At 38.8% G+C, this 23168-nt stretch overlaps 1 protein-coding gene across 1 annotated transcript; it reads right to left on the bottom strand.

Annotated features, from left to right (window-relative positions):
- Positions 1 to 1862: 1862 nt before the first annotated feature.
- On the bottom strand, positions 1863 to 18230 carry LOC121928824 (embryonic pepsinogen-like). Its single transcript, XM_042464050.1, has 9 exons — positions 18175 to 18230; positions 17003 to 17165; positions 14908 to 15025; positions 14170 to 14288; positions 12324 to 12523; positions 10933 to 11046; positions 9293 to 9437; positions 7445 to 7543; positions 1863 to 2000 (listed from the first exon to the last, which is right to left on the bottom strand). Exons 1-9 carry the CDS (start codon positions 18228 to 18230, stop codon positions 1863 to 1865), a joined length of 1152 nt encoding a protein of 383 aa, XP_042319984.1.
- Between the last annotated feature and the right edge of the window lie 4938 nt (positions 18231 to 23168).

Raw genomic sequence — 23168 nt, 5'->3', positions numbered from 1 at the left:
ATATATATATATATATATATATATATATATATATATATATATATATATATATTGAGTACCCTACCCAAGTAATGTTTTACCTCTCCCAGCATGTGGCTCTGCAGATGGCAAAGAAATGCATTACGAACAAGAAATGACACTGAAGATTATCACACAGAGGAAGCAAGCATCCTCCTCCCGTGATTAAATCACCATTAAATTCATTTAATAGCACAATTGGGGGAAGATTATCACACCTCCGCACACTTCTCCCATTCTTGTCCTGTTTTTAAAGAGTAATGGAGGCACCATTTGGTATTAACAGGAGTTTCCATTACTCCATTACTCTTTACAAATGGGACAAGAATGGGAGAAGCGCTTGGGGATTTGATAATCTTTCCCCAATTGCGTTATTAACAGGATTTAATGGCAATTTAATCACATGAGGAGGACTCTTGCCTCCCATGTGATAAAGTTCACTAATAGAAAATGTCACCTTTGGGGCAATGGCGATTGACCTATGTAATACCTTTTTTACATGGGTTCTTGTCTGAGTCATTACCATCTTGGATAATCCACATATTGTGTCTCAGAAAGTCACGGTGGACACTTTCTGTTTAAAGAAGCCCCTTTGTTTTAGAGACATTCTAATGTCCTATGTAGGCCTAAGATACTTTTAAAAGAGTGATATATTCTGGTATGGGTTCTACTAGAACCAGAAAGTTGAGCTGTCTGCCTCATTCTTGGAGGCCCCTTTTCTGAGCTGAAATCACACTTCCAGTCTGCCAGAATCTGTTATTTTGGTTAGAGAATCTCATTAATTTATTCTCTTTCTCAAACTCCTGGCTCTGATGTAGAGGAACTTGATTACTTGTCCTCCTTTCCTTGCACTGTTTCAGCCAGGAGGACTCCCCAGCTCTTCACAGGTCCAAGCATGACTAAGAAGAGGCAATCTTTTAAATCTGTCTTTTGGGAAGTACTTTCCCTGCATATTACAGTTGTTCAAAACTGCTGTCTCTTTTGTGGGCATGAATGTATGCATGTGTGACTTAGGAAAAGTATTGTCCTTATTCTTGAACTTATTTTCCTCATGTCTCCCTCAATTAGCAAATTAGCTTCAAACTGCTTTTAATTCCAAACCCTCACTTGCTTTGTTAGTTGGCTGTTGCTCATACGCCTTGTCATTTGGGAAGATCCACCATAATATTTGCAACTACTGTGTATATTTTGATTGATGTATGTTCAATAAAATGTCCCCTTTTAAAGAGTTCTGTGTGAACTCTGTGTGAATACAGGTTTTTGAGTCCAATTTATCTGACACACTCCTTGCCAAAGTTGCCAGATCCCTGATATATGCTTTCATTCATATGTTCTGAGGGTGTATCTGGTAACAGGGCTGGAAGCATCCCTGTTCATGTCCCCAATCTCCACCATCATGGAAATGCCTCTTTGTGTGTGGACTGCACTGCTTAAATGGTAGGTTTGGGGTGTAGCATCAAGAAATATATCTACAGAGATGTAGCTATGAGAGATCTCAGCTGATCGTGTCCAACACTCAGCTCTTATATCTTGCTTGAACTGAGTTTTTCCCTACTCATTCCTACAATGAACTATGGGGAAAAACTCCTCACTCTTATTAATGGTTGGCTACTGTACAAATCATAGTTTTGAGACAGTTTATTATTTGATTTCTTGCAGACAAATGAGATCAGAAACAAATGAGATCAACCAATTACAGGTTGTCTTTGAAGTCATCAGACAGTTACTGTTTTTTAATTAAAGCTGCTTTCATTAGCTCAAAGCCATTACTGTAACATTAAAATGCAATCTGAATAAGCTGATTAGCTGAGCAATTACAACACTTGCTGTTGTTTAAAGTTATTCTAGACTGCCTTTGCCAATCCAACTTGGTTGTTTGCCCTGTCAAAAATGCTGTAGTATTCTCTGATGAACACATCTCCTAGGATCCAGAGGTCTCCAGATGTGTTTTGGAAACCACTATTACAATTTCCTTGGGACTCCTAAAGGAAATGAAACGAGAAACATTAGATACAGCTGACTGTAAATATTATCAACCAAGAAATCAATTTGGGTAAGAATGGATGGGGTAACCATAGAGAAAGTTTATTCGCCTTGAGCAAATGCATGGTGCATGCAGCATTCTCTACATTCAATTGAATTGACTTCTACACCCTCAAGGCACTAGATCCCATTTGATCTTGGAAGCTAAGCAGGGCCAGCCTTGGTTAGTAATTGGATGGGAAGCTGCCAACGAATGCCAGGTACTATGGGCTATATTTCAGAGGAAGGAAATGGCCAAATCAGTATTCCCTACCTAAGAAAACCTTATTAAATTCATGGAGTCACCATAAGTCAAAAGGTTACTTGAATACACATACACACACTATGGAAGACTTTGTTGGTGAAACTGGTAAAAGACCAGCGCATGCTTTTAGGATTTATAGATGAATATTTTCCCCCTTTTATTTTGTATGTTACAGTAATGGTGTTCTCTTTTTGATCTCTGTGCTACAAATGGTTGTATTTATATTCTTGATTTCTTATATTGATGAGTATCACCACAATTGTTATTTCTGTAGTGTTAAAACACATGTTTTAGATGTTATTTGGATTTTTTATTATTATAATAAGCCACTTTGAATTATTTTGGGGAAATGATAGGATATACATTTTGGGGAAAGAATGAAACTCCAGCCTTTTTCTTTTAGAAGGGCTGACACCAATGGGTTTTGTTTGCACACTGAGCCATGGAAAGTCCTGGCAGAGGAAACTCTGGGCTGTTTTTGGAAGCTGTCCTGTGATGACATCTCCACTAGAGTGGACCTGCTGAATTTGTAGGATATTACATGAGTGTTGACTCACAATGGTTGGTGGGGAATATATATATATATATATATATATATATATATATATATATATCACAGGGCTGCAATGAAATAACATTTTTCAATATTGTAGCTGTTTCTAGTGTATTTAAGTGTTGATTAAAAAAAACACAGTAAAAAGATATCATACACAGTTCCTTCATAACTTTGATTTTTTTTTTTTATCAGTGCAGTTGATTAACCGTGGGTGCTGATGTTCCAGTGTGATTTCTTTTAGTTTTTTTTGAACAGAATTTTGTGTTTCATATCAGCAAATTAAAGACTTTCAAAATTCTATTAGATTACTTTAACCCCTTTCTTACTCTTTGCAGGATCATTTCATTCAGTCACATCACACAGAAACATCAAAACAAGTTATGAAAAAACTGCACGTGACAGAGAAAATCTGAAGTCATTTATGGGATTTGGAATGCCAAATTCCTATAAAACCAGCATACATTTTATAAACATTTTTATGACCCTCAGTTTTGCAGGCTTGTGTAATTTAATCGTTCATGCCCATACATTACTGATGCTTTTTAATCGGTGCTGGTTTTAATCATTTGTAAGTTCTCTTGAATCCTGGGATTGGAGAATGGAAGGCAGGATATACAATAATTCAATCTGTAAGAGTGGTGGGCCATGGAAGATAGTGGCTCCAATGTCAGTATCAGGGCAGTGGTGGCGAACCTATGGCACGTGTGCCAGAGATGGCACTCAGAGTCCTCTCTGTGGGCACACATGCTGTTGCCCCAGAACAGAGTTTGCCAGAGTTTCTTACTAGAAAGCCAGAGGAACGTGGCATTTTGCAATAAATAAGTGGAGTCTGGATTGCAGTTTGGGCACTCAGTCTGTAAAAGGTTCCCCATCACTGGTATCAGGGGAATATGACTCCACTGCAGCTTTCAATCTAAAACTATAAAGGAACTATCCAAGGTGCTGACAATGGGCTCTGTGCCTTTCAATTCCAGCATAGAGCCAGTGTAGCATAGTGGTTGAATGTTGGAGTATGACTCTAGCGACCAGGGTTCAGTTTCCAGCTTGGCCATGAAACCCACTGTGTGATCTTAGGCAAATTATATCAGAGGAAGGCAATGGCAAACATCCTCTGAATAAATTTTACTAAGAAAATACCATGATAGGTTTGTCTTAGTGTCCCCATACGTCAGAAATGACTTGAAGGAACAAAACAACAACAACATGAGTAGATCCACCAGCCCAATGACATTGGAGCTACCAGCTCCTCATGATGATGAGATTGATTTTGTAATGTCATTGTTGTGTCTGTATTGTCATTGTCATATTCTGGCTATTTGCTCTCTGTTACATGCATGGGTAAGAAAGACATTATCATCAAGGATCATCATGCTTAGCAAGTCTATGGCAAAAATGGCAGGAGTGCTGAGGCGCTCAGTAGTGTTGAATTAGATTTTGTTTCTACTCCTATTCTGAGCATGTGCATTTATGGTTATGTACAATGGTGAAAGAAAACTCATCTGCCTGGTGTCATACTTTAACTATATTGAATACATACAATATATATTTGTGCTTATGTTACTGTTGCATAGGAGTAAGGAATATTTTGATTCCTCCAGATGCTTTGGGCAACAATTCCAATCATGCTTTACAACTGGTCATGTTGGCTGGGTTTCTGGAAGCTGAAGTACAAAATGCTAAGAGAGGCAAAGGGTAACTCTGAATTTAGCCCTGCCACTCCCAGCATCCATATGTTGGCTAAGATGTAATCTTAAGACATAAAGTGATATGGTAGCCTTATTTAAATATTTGAAGGGATGTCATATTGAGGATGGAGCAAGCTTGTTTTCTGCTGTTCCAGAGAATAGGACCTGGCACAATGGATGCAAGCTACAGGAAAAGGGATTCCACCTCAACATTAGGAGGACCTTCCAGACAATAAGAACTGTTCAACAGTGGAGCATGTTCCCTCAGAGAATGATGGAGTCTCCTTCTTCGGGACTCTTTAAAAAGAGGCTGGATCTGTCAGGGATGCATTGATTGTGTGTTTGTGCATGGCAGGAGGTTGGACTGGATGGCCCTTGTGATCTCTTCCAACTCTATGATTCTATGATCCGACAATATCAGGGGAACTACAGATTTTCCATCCTGGAGCAGGCAAGGTCATGTTATCTTTTCTTCCATTTCTTTTTAATATTATTGTGGTATTACAGCTGATGTGTTAGAAGAGCACAGGGAGGTTGACATTTCACTGTCCTCTCTAGATTGAGTCATCCCTAAAAAGAGGAACTGATGGAGGGGGAGGGGGAGGTGCATTACTTGTTTCCACATTCTGGCTTCTTAGTAAACACTTACAACATTTGCATGTTGCCTGGACTCAGATGACACAAGAGCAAGGGAAGTATGAGAACCTTAACTTTGCAATTACAAGAAGCATACTCTTGCATGCTGTTTGGTTGCTCCTGTTTGTAGCAGGAGCAGCTAAAGAACCACAGAGCTTTGCTCCATGGTGTGCTAAATAAGCACAACATCTGAACAGGGTCCCAGCTTCCTCTCTGATGGTTTGTCTCCAACTAAACTAGAGAGCGTAGTGTAGTGGTTTAAATGTTGGACTATGACTCAGGAGACCAGGATTCAATTCCCCGCTCAGTCATGAAACCCACTGGGTGTTCTTGGGCGTCACATGCTCTCAGCGTCAGAGGAAGGGAATGACAAACCTCCTCTGAGCAAATCTTGCCAAGAAAACCCTATGACCCTAGGTTCACCTTAGGGTTGCCAAAGGCCAGAATCAACTTGAGGCACACAACAACAACAAATTAGAGAAAAAACTGAAACAAACCCTGGGTCACTACTCTGGTTTATTGGGAGAAAAATGTACCAGAGAAGAATCTGTGCCCATGTTCAGATGACATCTTAAATAAACCACAAAGCAAAACTGTGTACTTTGTTTTGCTGCTCCCCCTACAAGTGAGACATGCCAGCTAACCCCGTTCTTGCACAATTCTGATTTATTGTATTGTCTGAACCGATCTATAGCTTGACCTCAAGTACTAGGTCTTTGAAAGCATGTGCAATATAAGACTTCATGATGCTTAGATTTTGTACGCTGAGAGGGCAAATAGCTTTTAAAAAATTTATGGGAAATAGCTGTCACAGATACACTAAATTATGATTTCATGGGAATCACATTGTTCTTCAACAGAAAAGCCCTGGTGGCGCAGTGGTTAAATGCCTGTACTGCAGCCATTCACTCAAAACCACAAGGTTGCGAGTTCAAAACCAGAAAAAGGGCCCAAGCTTGACTCAGGCTTGCATCCTTCCGAGGTCACTAAAATGAGTTGCCAGACTGTTGGGGGCAAATTAGCTTACTTGCTAATTAGCTTACTTGCTGTTCACCGCTATGATCTTTGGAATAGCGGTATATAAATAAAAAATAAAAAACAAACAAAAGTATTATGTTTTGAATTTGGGTTGGCTTTTGTCCTATAAAATAGGCAAGTATCAAATGTGACCTATTCTGTATATCTAAAAATGGCCAAGATCTCATGCTGGGAGGTGAATTATAAAATTCTATACAGGCATAAATACAACACATCTCCTCCTCACCTTCTCCCTCCAAAACCAGCTATTCTCTGCTGCAGTTCCCCGTGGCCATTTCCTGACCAGATAACACAGAAGCAGACATCCTCTAGGAACCCCTGGCAATCCCACAGAGGTCCACCTAGAGAACTATAAGTAGATGCTGCTCTACCACCTCTACCTGCTGTCAACCAGCCAGTTAGGAAAATTCAGCAGCTAAAATGTGGGTTTGGAGAGAATATGTTCATTACATGGTCAATAGAGGGGTCAGACCTCTGCAATGTCCAAAGAGTAAGTTATGCAGGCCTAAATTGGAATTATCTCTCTATGTAACTCGCTAATAGGATGTCAGCCAGTATTTCTTCTGAAATAATGCTTTTGTTCTTCTATTTCTGAGCCTATGTGTTAATGATTTTGCATTTTTAGTTGACAGTCCTATTGCCCTGTCTAACTTGGGAGGAAAAGGTTTAGGCAGAAGCTTGGGGAAATAGCCACAAGTTATAAATAGCCAGTGATGGGGGTGGGGGGAGGGGGAGTTGACAACAGTAAAAGCCATTTCTGTAATGGGATTAAGCTGTCCTGCCAGTTTGAGAGCTGCTCAGGAGTTAGTAAAGCATCTTTCTCTCCAGACTGAGACAATGTTGTCCTTCTAACATCCCTGTGCACCACTTGGAAAAGTAACTAATGACTTATGAACACAGAGTGAATTATGAAAGCAGATCACTAACAAGATCTCAACTGTATTTACCTAGAATACTTCTAAACCTGCACAGTTTAGAAATTTGATACCACTTTAACTGCTATGAGTCCATCTTGGGATTTGTAGTTTGGTGAGGGACTTTAGAATTCTCTAGTATGCTCTTACATTGTATCATGAGAGCAGCCAGTTCTTTCACCAAAGTATAAATCCCAGGGTTACATAAAAATGGGGATGACAGCAAAACTCATATCAGATTGCTATAATTAACTGGTCTGGCTACACTTTATATCTAGGTAATGAATACAGTTTCACATTCATTGTGTACCTTCATAGTATAGGCTTCTGGGGTCAGAGGAAACTGAATTCCATTGATCACAAAAACAACATCGGGCATATTAGAAAGGTTGCTGCAGTTGATGTCGTACTGCAAGACATTAAAAAATACAGCATCTTTGAGTTCTCATCACAAAGGAAATAAACTAGCAGTAGCAGACCTTTAATTGATAAGAAAGGCAATGGATTTGTCCCATAATCAAACAGGGAATCTCATGAGAGCAGACCTGAAAGTTCATGTAATATCTTTAATATTCTGGAATTTAATTTGGATAGCCATCTAGAGTGAACTCAATACATTATGTTGCCTGAGACAGAGCAGCAAAGCCAACCACCCACACCCTGGAAAGAAACATATTTCCCAAGCTGAGCTAAGTTATTTTGGAAGCTGAGGAAGAAGAAAAAGACAAGTGCCTGTCTACTCTCCCTTGCAATAAACATTTATACCTATACCCAAGTATTAATCTTGGCTAGAGCAGATCCACTGAAAAAGTAGAATTTACATTGATGTTGATTTATCATTAAACAATTGATTCAATGGTTCTGCTATGGTTAGAACCAATTCTTAATCTTCTGATCTTTCAATTATACTCCAAATCAGTTGCCTGAGGCTGCCAGTTCATTTAGCTTAATGTTAAGGCAAGCGTTGTGTCCAATACAGGGATGGAAAGAAAATTCAAACATATTTGAAAAATCGTAAAGTAATGAAAAGAAAGAGCCTGAACAGACAGGCCAAAATAAATCTGCTTTGGGTCACTTTGGAAGTACAGTATGCTGTTTAAATTATGCATGTGTCTTAAGAGGCTGGAAGCCGTGCCAAATTCCTAAGGACTAGAGTGCAGCTTTGGTGCAACTTCTGGCCTCTTCAGATGCGTGTGTCATTTAAACAGCGTGCCTCCAAAGTGACCCAAAGCAGCTTTATTTTGGCCTGTCTGTTCAAGTATTGGGAAATCCTGATGAGGAGAATCCAGAACTGATTAGTATTTTTCACATTTTCTGCATATGTTGATTTTGTGTAGAATTAGTCATCAAGCACAGAATTTTCCATTAAGGAAACAGCATTTTCTCTGCAAAAAATAGTAATATATAATATAATTTTATATTTTCTACTAAATCATCATCATCTGTTCAGAAAATGCTGTTTTCTGTGAAATAATACCACACTCATATCTGTGAATAATAATACCACACTCATATCTGTGAATATATTTTGGAAACTGCTCATTTCTCATATCAAGAAGACTTTCCTGGAATGGGGGGAAATTGTTAAAATTAGTCACTCTTTTTTTTAAGAACAGAATTAGTGAAAACTTACATCTTTAATCCAATAGGATATTTGGGCCTGAGAAGCATTTTTGTGGCATATAAATAATAATCTAAAGATGACAAATAAATTAACCCAGAGTTTTACATCTATCTTGTCATCTCACAGAAAGCCAATTCCAATAATACAGCATAGCATGTTAGCACTGTAATGTGCGACCAAATTCTGAGGGTGGTGCTGTTGACACACTAAAGTATTGAATCCATACACATGCCCTGGGTAGAAGAGGACTGTATGGAGGAAAAGGGACTTCTGCAGCTGGCAGTAGAACTATTCCAAAGAGAGAGAGAGAGAGCAGAATGAAATAACAAAAGTAAAGTCTCTTTCTCTCTCTGCAAAGTAGAGCCTTCCAAGAAATCTGAAAGCTTCTGTAAAAGTTGTGTTATCACTTTATTTAAATCTGTAAATTCAAACTTAGGTCCAGTTTAAGAGCTGCTGTCTTCAGTAGTGTCGCATATGTCCACCTCTCCAACTACAGTGTGAAGGCACTGGCAAAGAATAAAGGATTATTCTTACCTGACCATATTGTCCTGGAGTAGCTCCAATAGCATTTTGGAGGTTGCTTATGGCAGACGGAGGGCCAGCCAAGAGGGAGGTACCAGTGTCAACAATGGCTTGGCAGCCACCACTGCAAGCAATCACTTGGCCATTCACTAAAATGCTGAGAAGTTGGGAATCATGAGACTGAAGCATGTACTTGAAACAAAATGGTGGCAGCATATTAAGATCAGATAACTATACTTAGTAGGAAGCCACCCATTCCATTTCTGGGTTTATCATTTTTGGGCAGTGTCTTCAGCTGTGTTATTTGCCAGTGTTAATAGTGACATCTGTTTCAAATTATAGGCAATAAAAACACATGATGGTACCCTTTTCATGTCAGACATCTATCTTCTTCCAGTGTCTGAAGCACCACACATACTTATAGCACTATGGCTAAGAAGGAACATGAAGTTCTGCACAGGTGGAATCTGCTACATCTCCCCTCTCCTTTGCCCACTTCAACAGGGCTAACCTGTTGCCTGTGAAAATCCCGTCCTCCCAGCCGGCCATTAAATGGCTGATGGGGAACTGAGGAACATCCAGTCATGTCCCTATGGCCAGATGCACAACAAAGAAGGCATAATCCAGAACCTTCTGGAGGTCCTCCAGTAGTCATAGAGGGCAAAGCTGTTATTTTGCGTCCACTTATAATTACATAGCTGGACATTCTTTTACTGCTCCCCACTCTCCATTTACCACTAAATGGCTAGTTGGAGAGGGCATAGGAAATAAGTAAGTTTCAAGAGGGTGAGGATTATGTGAGAGAGATAACGTATTCTTCCCTCAGCCATGACCAAAACACCCCCCACACACACACACAACAACAGACAAAACACTAATGTTACAATAGTGTATGTCACTAATAGGATATCAATCTAAATATATAATAAAGGAGAACATACATGTGTGGAGACATGTCTTTGCTGTACATCCAATTGTAAAATCTAGTTGCTTGAAACTTGGTACCTATACTAGGAGATCCTGTGGGCATGTGTCTTGAAATTATGTTTATTTGAAAATGTATCAATAATTAGTTTATTAAAGTTTGTCTGTAAGCTATACATACCTTCTTTAGTCACTGGGACTTCCCTAACCTTTTAAACTGCCAAATACCACACTTGAGGCAAGCCTACAATATTCATTAATTTCTCCACAGGGCCTGTAGGACACTCCACATTCTATTTCTCCCTGCAGAGCTCCTGAACAAAGTGCAAAGACAGACAGACAGACAGACAGACAGACAGAAGCAGATAATGGGTAGCGGAGTGAGCAAAGGGAAAGGCTCTATCAGTATTGGGAAGTGGACGAAGAAAAGAAGGACTAGCATAAAATAAAATGAGCGGGAGAAGACAGGGAGTAAATGGAAAGACCAAGCAGTGGGCAGGGCAAACAAAAGGGTTTCTAAATATTTTGAAGCAGGCACATCAGCTTGTAAATTAATAAGAATATTTTTCCTAATAGTTAAGTGGTAGATTAGCATTGCTTTTTATTTTCCTTCATCTCTTCCTTTCTAATTGTTTCTGGTAAAACTTTCCAGTTTTATTTTACACTGCCTAATATAATTAGAAGTATTCAATACATTAAGAATCACACCAGCATACATTTCTGCTTACCTATCCAGTGCAATCTGCCAGTAACCTTGTTCAGTGACAGGTATCCAGTTAATGGAGCCAGTGTAGTAAGATTCATCAATTCCACCAAAAGTGATCATGCTCCCAGTTGTTCCTCTGAAATGTGAATATATGGTGCATTATTGGCATACCACTAATTTAGCGTAAGTTGAATTGTATTATATTATTGTATCTTATATGTTTCAATTAAAAGAGTTTTTGTAACACAAGTTCATATCTCACCATAGATCTGTCCATGTTGGCAAAAAGACCAGGCTTCTTCTGTTACACAGTGACAGCTTATGGTTCCCATGGCAATGGATATAGAAAACTGCTTCTGGTTTTAGTCCAAACTTTAAAAGGAGCTATCTTAAATGCTGAACACATTTAAATGAAAGTTTGGATTAAAACCAAGAGTGACGTAAGTAGGGCCCTCCGTTCTGGTAGTCAAGGTCTGCTGTCCCAGCCCAGGATTTCTTCTGCCCCATTTCGGATTTCCCCCTTTTCACTTGCTGCCCCTCACTCCTGGAACCTTCTTCCCCCGCGAACAAGAGCCATCACTTCTTTAACCAGCTTCAAAATGGAGTTGAAGACCATCCTGTTCAGAGAAGCTTCCCCAGGCATTGCATAACTGTCACTTGCTATTTGATGTTCTTTTGTTGCCTGTTTTATTGAATCATTTCCTGTATTGCTATGTATTTTACATGTATTATCCTACTAGTGGGGCAGGCTAACTCCAACAGGCCTCCCTGGAAGATTAACCATCCATTATGAAGCCAAGCCCTCCCTCCAGTCCATCTGCCTTGGTCCAGGCCTTGGAGGTAGAGAGGAACAGCTGGACCTCATCCCCTTCCCCTCCACCACTCGCTTCTCCTTTTGTGTCATGTCTTTTTAGATTGTAAGCCTGAGAGCAGGGAACCGTCCAATTAAAAAGATTGTATGTACAGCGCTGTGTAAATTTACAGCACTTTATAAATAAAGGATAATAATAACAACAACAACAACAACAACAACAATAATAATAATAATAATAATAGAAACCTGCCACTGCTGCTACCATCTCTCACAGTCCATGAATAAAGGGTACTGCAAGCCCAGCAGAATAGCAGCTATTTTACTTAGAATGTAAACTTGGGCTGCCATGCATCTTAAAAGATGGCAGCCAGCAGGCAAAGCACCCAATATATAAAGCAGGGGTGAGAAATTCATGGCCCTCCACATGTTACTGAACTATAATTTCCAATATCCTTGAATATCCCTAGACTGCCACAGGTTGACAGGATATGAACATGCAGAGGGTCACAAATTACCCAGCCCTGGTACAAAGAAACCTCAGGTGCATTTTTCTTCAATCATTCTTCCATCCATTCAAAACAAATAATCTTAGCTATTACCTGCTGAGATAAACAGAGAACAAGTTTTCTTGCACTAAGCCTTCATTCATCATGTTATCAAAGACGGGAGTTACATCAGCAACAGCAATGGCAGGGTAGCCTAAACCCAGAATCCCATCAAATTTAACATAGGTAAAGATGACTCCAGGCTCACTGGTGCTCAAGGCAAACTCCTGCCTGGTGTCAGTAAGGCTGGATACCTGGAAGGAAGAAAAAGCATTACTCCTTTACTTCTCAGAGAGGCTAGAGAGACGGAATAAGATTAGTATCTAATGGACATGTTCTTTACAGGATAGGTACAAGATTAAATCATGCAAACCACCAAGATGATAACAACTAGATAGGCTGGGTTTATCCTTTAAAACAAGGGTGGGCAAAATGAGGTCCTAAGGGCTATTTTTGTGGACCATGGGTGTCAATCTTTTTTTACTCCCAAATGCCCCCAAACATCCGCAAGAAGGCGGTCGTTTTAGACATAAGTGTTCTTTTTACAGCAGAAAATACCCCAAAGTCACTTCCTGTTCATGCACTGTTTTTTAAAAAAGGCATTTGGAGATGTTTGAGGAAATTTTGAGCAAAAAAAAAAAAAAAAGAATTATTTTGAAGGGAGTACAGTGTTGGTGTGCAATCTTTTACAGTCTCCTGGTATGTTAAAGTGACCCTTCATTCATTCATTCATTTGATTTATATGACTCCTTTCTCTCTATGCAGGACCCAGCACGACCCATAGCTTCTGAGTTGCCCATCCCTGTACAAAATAATTCAGTGAGCTGGGATCACCTTGAAGAGCTAACCTTGTAACATTTAGAGGGCTAAAAAAATGTAACATCCCTCACAACTTGCTAGCCTTCACAATAGAGACTGCCAGGGATGCATAAAAGGATATTGTCCTTGCAGAGAGGGGGGGGATGCCTTTATTATCACCTCTGTGTGGTATAAATTATTGTACTATTTTGATTCTAACAATGACCATCAAAAATAAACTATTTGGTTATAAAACTGTAAGTATGAATAGATTCTAATAAGTTTCTGCAGTCATGCTTGAGTGTGAATATTTACATTGCTAGTCTAGGATGTTCTGTGCTTTAGATTCCACTAGATCCTGTCTGATCTTGGAAGCTAAACATATCAGCCCTGTTTAGTACTTGGATGGGAGCCCACCAATGAATACTAGATGCTATAGCTTATATTTCTAAACTGGCAAAACCACTTTTGAGTGTTCCATGGCTAAGAAAACCTATGAAATTCACGGGGTCACCATAGGTCAATAGGCAAATACACATACAAACTTCACATTATTTTATTTGCAGGGCTAGTGGCCACTTCAAGATTTTTGTCAATTTTTAAAAAATTAATCCCAGGCACAAAAGCCTCTGGTTTCTCATTGGCATTGCTCATTGGGAGCTTTAGTCCTTCCCTTGCCATTTGCATTCCAGCTGAATAGCCCCCTCCTTCCCTGGAACTGTATTTAGCATTAGAAAAAATAGATAAGTGATAGGATTCCACTCATTAAACCTTCCCACCCTGCATGCTGAAGTATCATTAAAACCAAGTAAAAATATTTGTAGGTTAAGGTTAAAATATTTTTAGAACCCTAACATGGCTTCCAGATACAAGGTTAGCTTTAAAGATGCACAGAATAGATTGGGGTGGGAATGATCAGGTTCTCCAGATATTGTTTGACTACAACTGCCAGCTTCTTCACCATCAGCTATGCTGCCTAGGGATTGCTGGATTTTGCAGTCGAATAACATCTGGAATGCTGCATGATTCCTATCCTAGGAATAAATAGTGACTTGTCTGCGCAGTTGGCCCTATAACCCCTGTAACCCTGTTTGCTTTTTACCATCACAGTATCATATCCTAAGATGCCTTCCATGCTTCCTGTGCCATACTGAATTGACATAGTCTGCTGTGCGTTTTGGAAGGTAGAAGACTGAGAAGGATCAAACCTTGGATGGGTTTCTAAAGCAAAAAAATAACAACACAAAAACATTTGATTAATTCAAAATTATAATCAATGATAGCCTCTTAATGGACTGCATTTGCTGGTCAAAGAACACGATTGCCTCAAGGATCAGCCTATTTGGGAAGTGCCTATATTTGATATAACATAATAGGGACACTTTGGAGTGGGTGGGTGAAGAAATATTGTTTTTAGAGAGATTTTCAGCCAATTATCCAACTAGAGTGAACTCAATGAAGCAACTGCTGACAGGTAAATTATAAATCCCACTGATTCAATGGGTCTGCTGTACATGAATAAAACCCTCATTATTAGAAGAGAACAGTGAGTTCTTCAGGTGGGTGGGGTTGGCCTTAGGAATAACATTTGATAGCCTGTGGACTTTTCTTCTCATTTCATCTCAAGATAACGTTTAGACTATGTCACTTTAATATTTCACCCCATTTTCCCCTGTATGCCTTTAAAAAGAAATCCTTGCCTGATGAAGAAACCTGCAGTTTCAAAAACTTCCAGAGAAAATTTTGTGCTTTTTGGAATAGCCTCGTAATATTGCCATCATGTGGCCTTTCGTATTTGTCTTATGGTCAACATGGCTATTTGATACACGGAGTAACTTACGACATGCTGTATCACTGCAATAGATAGAGGGTACCCAGAGATTGGACGATCCTGTGTCAAACACAACAGTAAACGTCTGTGGTGGAGTTCCAATGTAGATTGTTCCATAGTATTCTGTCTGTTAATCGATAAGACACACCAACTTTGCACATTTTTCTTTTTTGAAACTTCATAACATTTTTAGTTTTAACAGTCAATGTGAGTTGTAATCACATTTAGCCTGAGAGCTACATAACTAAGATGTATATTAAAAAGAAAGACCTAAGAAAAACAATCCATATCCCATTACTTAAGATTATGTGGGAAAGGGACTTGCCCAAATGCAGGAGAGAGAAAAAACATGTATTAAAATCAAGGCCTTCCCAAGATATTTTGGTTCTTGAGAGGCATACACAGCAGTATCCTGCAATGTCTTGCAATTGCTCAAAACCATTTCCTCATCATCTGCCATTGAGACATCTGTTTCTCTCTGCCTAATAAACTGAAGCTGACTCCCTATAAGATTGAGAGTCTGTAAACTGGTGGGTTTCAGATCTAGGAAGTGAAAAAGCAACATGGGATTGCATTTCCTCTGAGGGAGCAAGGGCATATTTTGGGATTACTTTGTCACTGGACACCAACATGGACCCTGTGGTTTAATGTGCTTGGGGCCAGCTTAACTGGTCCACCAGCTATGGTCTTTCCTAGACCAGGAAAACTTAGCCACTGTAGTCCATACACCAATAATATCCTAAATAACTTCCTAAACCTTGATGCACTCTATATGGGACTGCCCTTGAAGATGACTAAGAAACTGTAGCTAGCACAAAATGTAGAAGTTAGACTTCTGAGTAGAATATCATACAGAAAGCGTCTAACACCAGCTTTAAAGGAATTGCATTGGCTGCCAATATACTTCTGTTCTGGATTCAAGGTTCTGTAATAACATGTAAAACCCTAAACTATTCAGGACCTCAATACTTGAAGGAGTGCCTCTTCAAACGTATGCATGCCCCCAAACTGAGATCTGCTGGAGGGACCATCTTCTGTCCCACATTAATCTGGGCAAGACACTGAGTGAGGATTGGAAATGTTCCTTCTGTAGCACCCTAGTAATGGAATGGAATGGTTATAAAATATTTTTCAAACATTATATATGTGTGTGTGTGTGTGTGTGTGTGTGTGTGTGTGTGTATATATATATATATATGTATATATATATGCGCATGCTGCCTTTCTCCCAGAAAGGAATCCAATGTGGCTCATAAATAAGCTATTATAACTAGTTTAATATTCTTTTTAACTTATTGTTTAATATTTTTTTCATATTTGAAAATATTTTTCATTAATTATACTGTTTTTAATTAGCCAGGTTAGTTTCATCGTACACTGCCCTAAGATCTTTAGATAGAGGTCAGGATATAAATATTTTCATAAATAAAAAGAAATAATACTAAGTCCAGATATCATTAAAATCTAAGTCATTGAGACAGTAGAACTGTCATTATTTTCCAACTTTCCAGTAAAGACCTGTACATCAACATCAGCATAATCAGTAAGCACCATCTCTTGCCACCCAAGAGTTCAACTCAAATGCAAGATCCATTACAAAAAAATGAATATGGGAAAATAATAATTTGGGTGGCAACTTAGTGTAAAAACATGGATTGAGAGAAAAATAAGCTAGATCCTGGGCTACAAAGGATCCCAGAAAGGAAAAGTTCACTTGAGTCCTTCAGCTAAGTCTGTTTATGACTTTTTCTTTGAAATCATGTTGTTTTCTCTCAGTAGAAGCATGCTAGAAACTTTGTACAAGGCCCACCCAAAGTTAAACCTAGTTAAGCCCCAGTGATCTGACAGTTTAGCATTTGATAGCAATAGAACATAACAGTGCTGTGCTTGATTGCATTGTATCCCCAGTTGGGTACAGTCCAGAAAAAAATTAACCAGAAGAACCTGAAGATGATCTAGAAATCAACTGCATTTTAAGCTCGTGATCATAACTAATTCCTGGCTCATTGTGTTTTTAACCCTGGACATCAGATAAAATAAAAAGATGTATTCTGAAAACCTTTGGAAAATCCTCTTCCTGAATAATAAAAAAGGACCAACTCACATCTAAGAAGTTCAAAAGTGGTTCATCGGCCACTTGGGCAGCATTAGAAAAAGCAGGGTGATACTTGGTACCAATATCATAATGGTGTTTCTGAAGAAGAGGTTCTAGCAAATTTTTCTCCTTTAGAATGTTTCTTAGTTTCTTCCCTCTATGCAAAGGAACACTGGAACACAACAAACAAAATGAATAGGCTTAGGTCCCCTCCTGCTGCAACAACTATCCAAAATCATCACAAACAACGTCATCATTGGTTTAATGGAGGAGAGAACTCTGGCCTCTCAAGGCTGTTTTTCTGGCCCTTGGTTCCGCTGGATTTCCCTGAGTGCCATTTGTTTTTTCACAAAAAGAGGAGAGGCAATTCATCTTTTAAACATCTGGTAGCTTCTACCCACCACACACTATTTAACATTTTTAAATATCCGTTTGTCAAAACTAGGAGTGGATATGTGCCACTTCTGGTTTTGTTTTTGGCAATCTTTGTGGCCTCTGGATATTGGATATTTGGCAGTCTTTGTGGCCTGTGGGGCCCTGGAACAATTATTTGCCCCCCAGGACCCCTCTTCCATACACACATGAAGTTGCCCTTTCCTAGTTTAATATCACCATGTACTTCACATCTTATCTACTAGATTGACGCAACTCCAGCATTCCAGTACTTAGGAATTCAAGCTCAAATATTACACTCTCTCAGTGTCATCAAAGTCTTATGTATCATCATATGCTTCTAAACAAGGCTTTGATCCTGCACAAAGTCACTCACACCTTAGTTCTACTGGCATCAGTGGCACCTGCCCAGCTGAAACAGATGGCAGGGCTTCATCCAAGGGAGAACTGCATGTTGACCTGCTTCAGCTCTCAATAAACTGAAAGATGGTTATTTGAAAGAAGATATTAGTTATCAGTACGATATGTAATGTTTAACTGAGATAGCAACCTATTTTTAAGGGCCCATTATATTTTCATTAATGTGGCACGTACTTTATACAATGCAATTATGCCTTTAATAGTGCATACACACATACATGCTGAACAAAGAAATCTGGGATTTGAAAAGGCAATTCTCTGTCTCCCTCTCCCTTTCCCTCTCCACTCAATTTCCCATTGCTTGATTAGTGAATCAGAAATTGTAGCTATGGATGAAAGCAGATTCCAGTAACAAAATGATAACTTACCGAGTGATAGATTCAGAAAGAGCGACAAGAACGAACAGAACAGCCAGGCACCTCATCCTGCCCACTCAACTGTTTCAGTTGCTCTAGTTCTTGTTCTATGCAACTCCATTATTTTATAGCTGCTTGAGAAGTACCCACCTTTATCAAAAAGACAAGTTATCAAATTTCAACTGAGAAAATCCAGCCCATTTCTCCAAACTTTGCAAACAATTTGGCAGGTGTCCTGTTCATTACATGTGCCAGTGTAATTGTGGCATGTCTCCCCCCCCCCCTTTTTTTTTTTTTCCAGAGTTGCCAGGTCTTGGGGCTTGGCCCTGAGTCTCCAGTTTTTGTGTCTCCAGGAAGAGACAAGGGTCCAAATTCTCTAGTTCTGGGGGCTCACCTCCATGTAGGGGGAAAGGGTTAGGTGAAAATCTCATTCAGCTAGCACAGAACCAGCTTGCTACAATTTGCAAGGCTTAATTGATTTATTGATGCAACTTGCAAAAATTCTCATATATTAGGTCTATATATTAACTTAGGGGTCATTTGTTGTTTTTTTAGCGCATCTATGCAAATAATCTCAAACATAGCTGTTATTCACACTATAGAACCACATCTATGCACATCTCTGTGAGTTCAGTTGGTCATACGTGTCAGCACATAAATAAAGATTGAGTTGACAGTGTGAATATATTTGAAGCATGTTGAAGGTATATAGAGTTTTATCCTGAGTTTATTTGCATTGGTTATTCACACATCCGAGAATATGAATCTTTTAGAAAAACTCAGAAAAAAACCTGACATCGATTATTTCAGGTTTAGTGGGGGGCTTTAACTAATGTACTTGAAATGCAGGTGAACAACAAAGATTCTTCTTACTCTGCTTGAAGGCACACAACAACAGCAACAACAACAACCTAAAGAAGGGGTTGGCAGAGAAGCAATCACATCATCCTCAGGACCTTTCAGAGGACCCTCAAGAGATCTTGAAGGATATTTGTCACTCTGTGTCCAGATATAAAAAAATCAGTGGATGCTTCTCTGTCTTCCCCACCCCTTCATTGGCAAAGAAATGGCTGAGCAAGGAGGGCTTAAGAAAAGAAAAAGTGAATTAAGGGGACTTTGGTCATTGCATAGTCAGTACAGAATTCTGATGTCCTGAACAACAACAACAAAAAAACAGTTATGATGACTGAGTTTGAATTTATGCCAACCATCTAACACAACAGCCTCAGTCTCATTGATTTCAAGAGTTCATTATGTCTGGGAACAGAAGTCATGCCGAGTGGCAATATTGCTGTGTTCCTGATGAGGTTTGACTGCAACTCCCAAGATATGCTGGCTAGGGCTGCTAGGAGTTGCTCTTGTCCAAAATCTGGAGGGCTGCATGATTCTCATCCCTGGTCTAAACATAACTGGCAATCCTCCTTGTTGTTGTGGAGAGCTCCAGTGGTGAAGTCTCCAATAAATCCATAGCTCTACCAATGAAGGTCATTTTATTTGCTTCTAGGGTTTAGCTAGCCCAGTTGCTGCATTGGAGTTAATATTTACTTACTCATTTTATGCCTTTTCCACAGCCCTGGGACCTATGGCAGTTCACATATAAATAAAAACAACCTCAAGCATCCCTTAAATTAAAAAGTGACAAATACAGACAATACAACATATTATTAAAGAGCTTGTAATATTAAAACTCTCCCACTTGGGCATGAAACCCACTGAGTGGCCTTGGGAAAATCACATGCTCTCAGCCTCAGGGGAAGGCAATGGCAAACCTCCTCTGAAAAAAATCTTGCCAAGAAAAACCCATAATAGGTTTGCCTTAGGGTCACCATAAGTCAGAAATTATTTGAAGGCACACAACCCCCCACAACGCCCCCCACACAATATTTCTCTCTTTATTGCCAGATTTCTTTGACTATTGCTAAATTATCATTTATCCAAAAATTGCTTCTTGTTAGTCTTGGATAGGTTTGCTCAGATGTAACTCCTACTGCGTTCAATGGACTTACTCATTGGTAAGTGAATGCTGGATTGCAACTTTAATAGTTCATAGATACAAAGGCTGTTAGATGAAAAAATATAATGTTTATTTAAAAAATTAAAATGTTTATTTAAAAAATTAAAATGTTTATTAAAAAAATTAAAGTGTTTATTTAAAACATTAAAATGTTTATTTAAAACATTAAAATGTTCTGATTGCCTTTTGTGTGTATTCCTAGGGAACTGTATGTGTAAAACAAATGTACCATTCTTATCTGAAGTCCTTGACACTTAACTGCAAATGAACTTTGAGTTCTTCTTAAAATGAATACACACACACATACTGTATATATATACATATCTAATATTCATATCAATAATACCATTTAATGGAAACTTGATAAACCCATTAAACACCTAAGCAAATATATATTTTAAAATATGGATAAGCCAACGTTTCCTCATAGGTTTTGTATAGAAATGTTCCATGAACATTCTCTCTCCCTGAGGAGGGAAAGTTAATCTTGAGTTTTAGTCCAAACGTTAGTCCAAAGTTCACTTCCTAAAACTCTGGGTTCATTTTCAAATAGTTCTTTCTTGAATGAATCTGTTGGCCTTTCATCTCTTTTATACAGCTCTTCAATGTTTTGGTTCTAATGCCTTTTTATTTCTTGATCATACAGTATGTTTCACTGCTGGTTGTGGAGCATCCCTCTTGGTTTAAATTTCTCTTTACAATTCTTGGATCTTGTGGATGAGGATTTTTGTTCTATCTTTTGTTGTTGTTGTTGTTGTTGTTGTTGTTGTTTTCTGTTTCTCTGCATTGATTGTCCCTGCACACAAGTGGCTGAATTCAGGGTTCTGGGCCTATTTATGATACCTTTTACTTTTGTTTCTCATCTGTCCTTAACTGCTTGAACAGTTTCATCTGTCATCCAGTGGGGCTTTTCTTTCTTTCTGACTAGCAGTGATGTCTTTTTGCATTCTTCCCTCACAGTGTCCTTGGTATTAGTCAAGAATTCTTCTGGCTCTGAGTCAATTAGTCTTAATAGTACAAATCTATTTTTTTAAATTATCTTTAAATTCTACAGGAATGTTCTTCAGGTTATATTTTGACGTAATTTTTGAAGAGAGGATAGATGTTCTCTATGTCCTCTGCTCTTCCCCAGTAGCTTGTTGAGTGCCTTCTGATCTGGTAATCTCATCTTCTGGCACTATCTCTTGGTTCATTTTAGATTGTCAAGATAGAATGCTTCAAGAATAGTTTAGCTTCTTCCAGCGGCATCCCTAGGGTTGACCTCACCTGGTGTGGCAACTCATGATGTCACCCTCCCATTAACCTTCTCACATACTACACCATACTGGATCCTTAGTAATATTTTTATACTAATGTTACTTACAAATTGTAATTCTCATGTATCACTGAATGTAATGGTAATAGTTGTGGCATAAACAACTAGCGAAATTAAAATTGCAATATCATATGCACAGCCTAAATTTATTTACATGTACATAGTTTAATTTGGTTAAAGTGCTAATTTGGTAAGATGTGATGTTTTTAAAGACAATTTTTAAAAGAATCTATTTTAATTAAATTTTTTTTTTAAAAAAATTAAATTTTATTTTTAAAATTAATTTAAATTAATTTCCCCCCAAAAAATAATCTGGGGCTTCTACTTTCTCCTCTCACTGAGCCTTGCCTAACTCACACCATATCTGCAGCATTTTAAAGGGATGCAGGCAAATACCACAGTCTGTTTCTATCCAAATGCAGATGTTTGGGGAGCAGTGGTGTCACCCCCCTTTAAGGTCTCACCTGGTGTGGTCTGAATCCCCCCGCACCCCTCTAGTGACACTCCAGCCTTCTTCTGCAAAGTACCAACAAGCATTAGCTATGGTGTCAGGAGCATACAGCCCCATCACCACAGAATGGTAGTGCCATGGTGGGTTGATTTATGATTATTACATTTTAATTGCCCTGAAAGTAGAAACATGTTTGTGGGGGTTTCCCCCTCAGGTGCAAAAATAACTTGGCTTGCCTTAGATAGTACATATCTTGCTGCAGATGGGGAGCAGATTTGCTGGTTTGTCTCTGGTGACAAAATGTCTTGAGGTGGCCCTAGTACTTACCTTCTGTGGCTTTGCTCCAGCAATACGTGGCAGTCTTTGTAAAAGCCCAGCTAATGGCCATTGGCTTGTGCCCAACCCATCATGAAACAAAAGGGCATTTGAGTTAGCTTCTGTTCTTCTTATATGAGTAAGGTCACAATTATTGAAAAGTTTATCACAGTAGATAAACAAAGTATTAAATAAAGTTTCTCTTATATTGGAGGTCACCTTGCCTATCAACAGCTTTAGTAGAATGTTGTGTGGAAAATGCTTCTGCTTCTTCTTATCCTCCTCCTTATCATCCTCCTGCCTTTTCCTCCAAATTGAGGCTCAAGACAGCTTACAAATTAAAATGAGTGCAATGAAGTCAAAACATACAATAGATGGACATTAAAGTAGAATTAAACAATATTAAAATAATTTAAAGCATATATTTAAAATAATGTAAAATCAGCTTTTTAAAAAGTAGTCAAACAGTACTGTGATATTTTAAAAGCCCTTCACTGTAAAAACTTCCATTCGAAAAGTCTATCAGAACAATAATTTTTAAAATGTCTATGCCTGCCAATGGAATGACAGCATTAAGGAGGCCATTTTAGCCTCTGTAAAAGAAGGAGTTCTAGAGCCTAGTGGCAGCTATTTAAAAGACCCACAGACAGTGGAATCTACTTGCTCACATTCTTTCAACAACATCGATGAGCGACATTTTTTTCCCATCTCCCTGCCAAGTGTACATGTCTGCATGAACACAGATACGTGCACCCATGAACCCATACCAGTTTTGGGCTATACAACTGTAGTTCTTTTTGGTTTTACTAGCTCCTGGCAGTTGTCCACCTCCTGTCACAGCCTGGGATTACTCAGTTCTTGCTCCTTCCAAGCGTATGTAAACTGTTGAAAATGCCCATCTTCATCTCACT

This window comes from Sceloporus undulatus, chromosome 4, assembly GCF_019175285.1.
Source record: "Sceloporus undulatus isolate JIND9_A2432 ecotype Alabama chromosome 4, SceUnd_v1.1, whole genome shotgun sequence".
Taxonomy (NCBI): Eukaryota; Metazoa; Chordata; class Lepidosauria; order Squamata; family Phrynosomatidae; genus Sceloporus; species Sceloporus undulatus.
The sequence above is the reverse complement of the archived record's forward strand: the minus strand, read 5'-3'. Positions and strand labels throughout refer to the sequence as shown.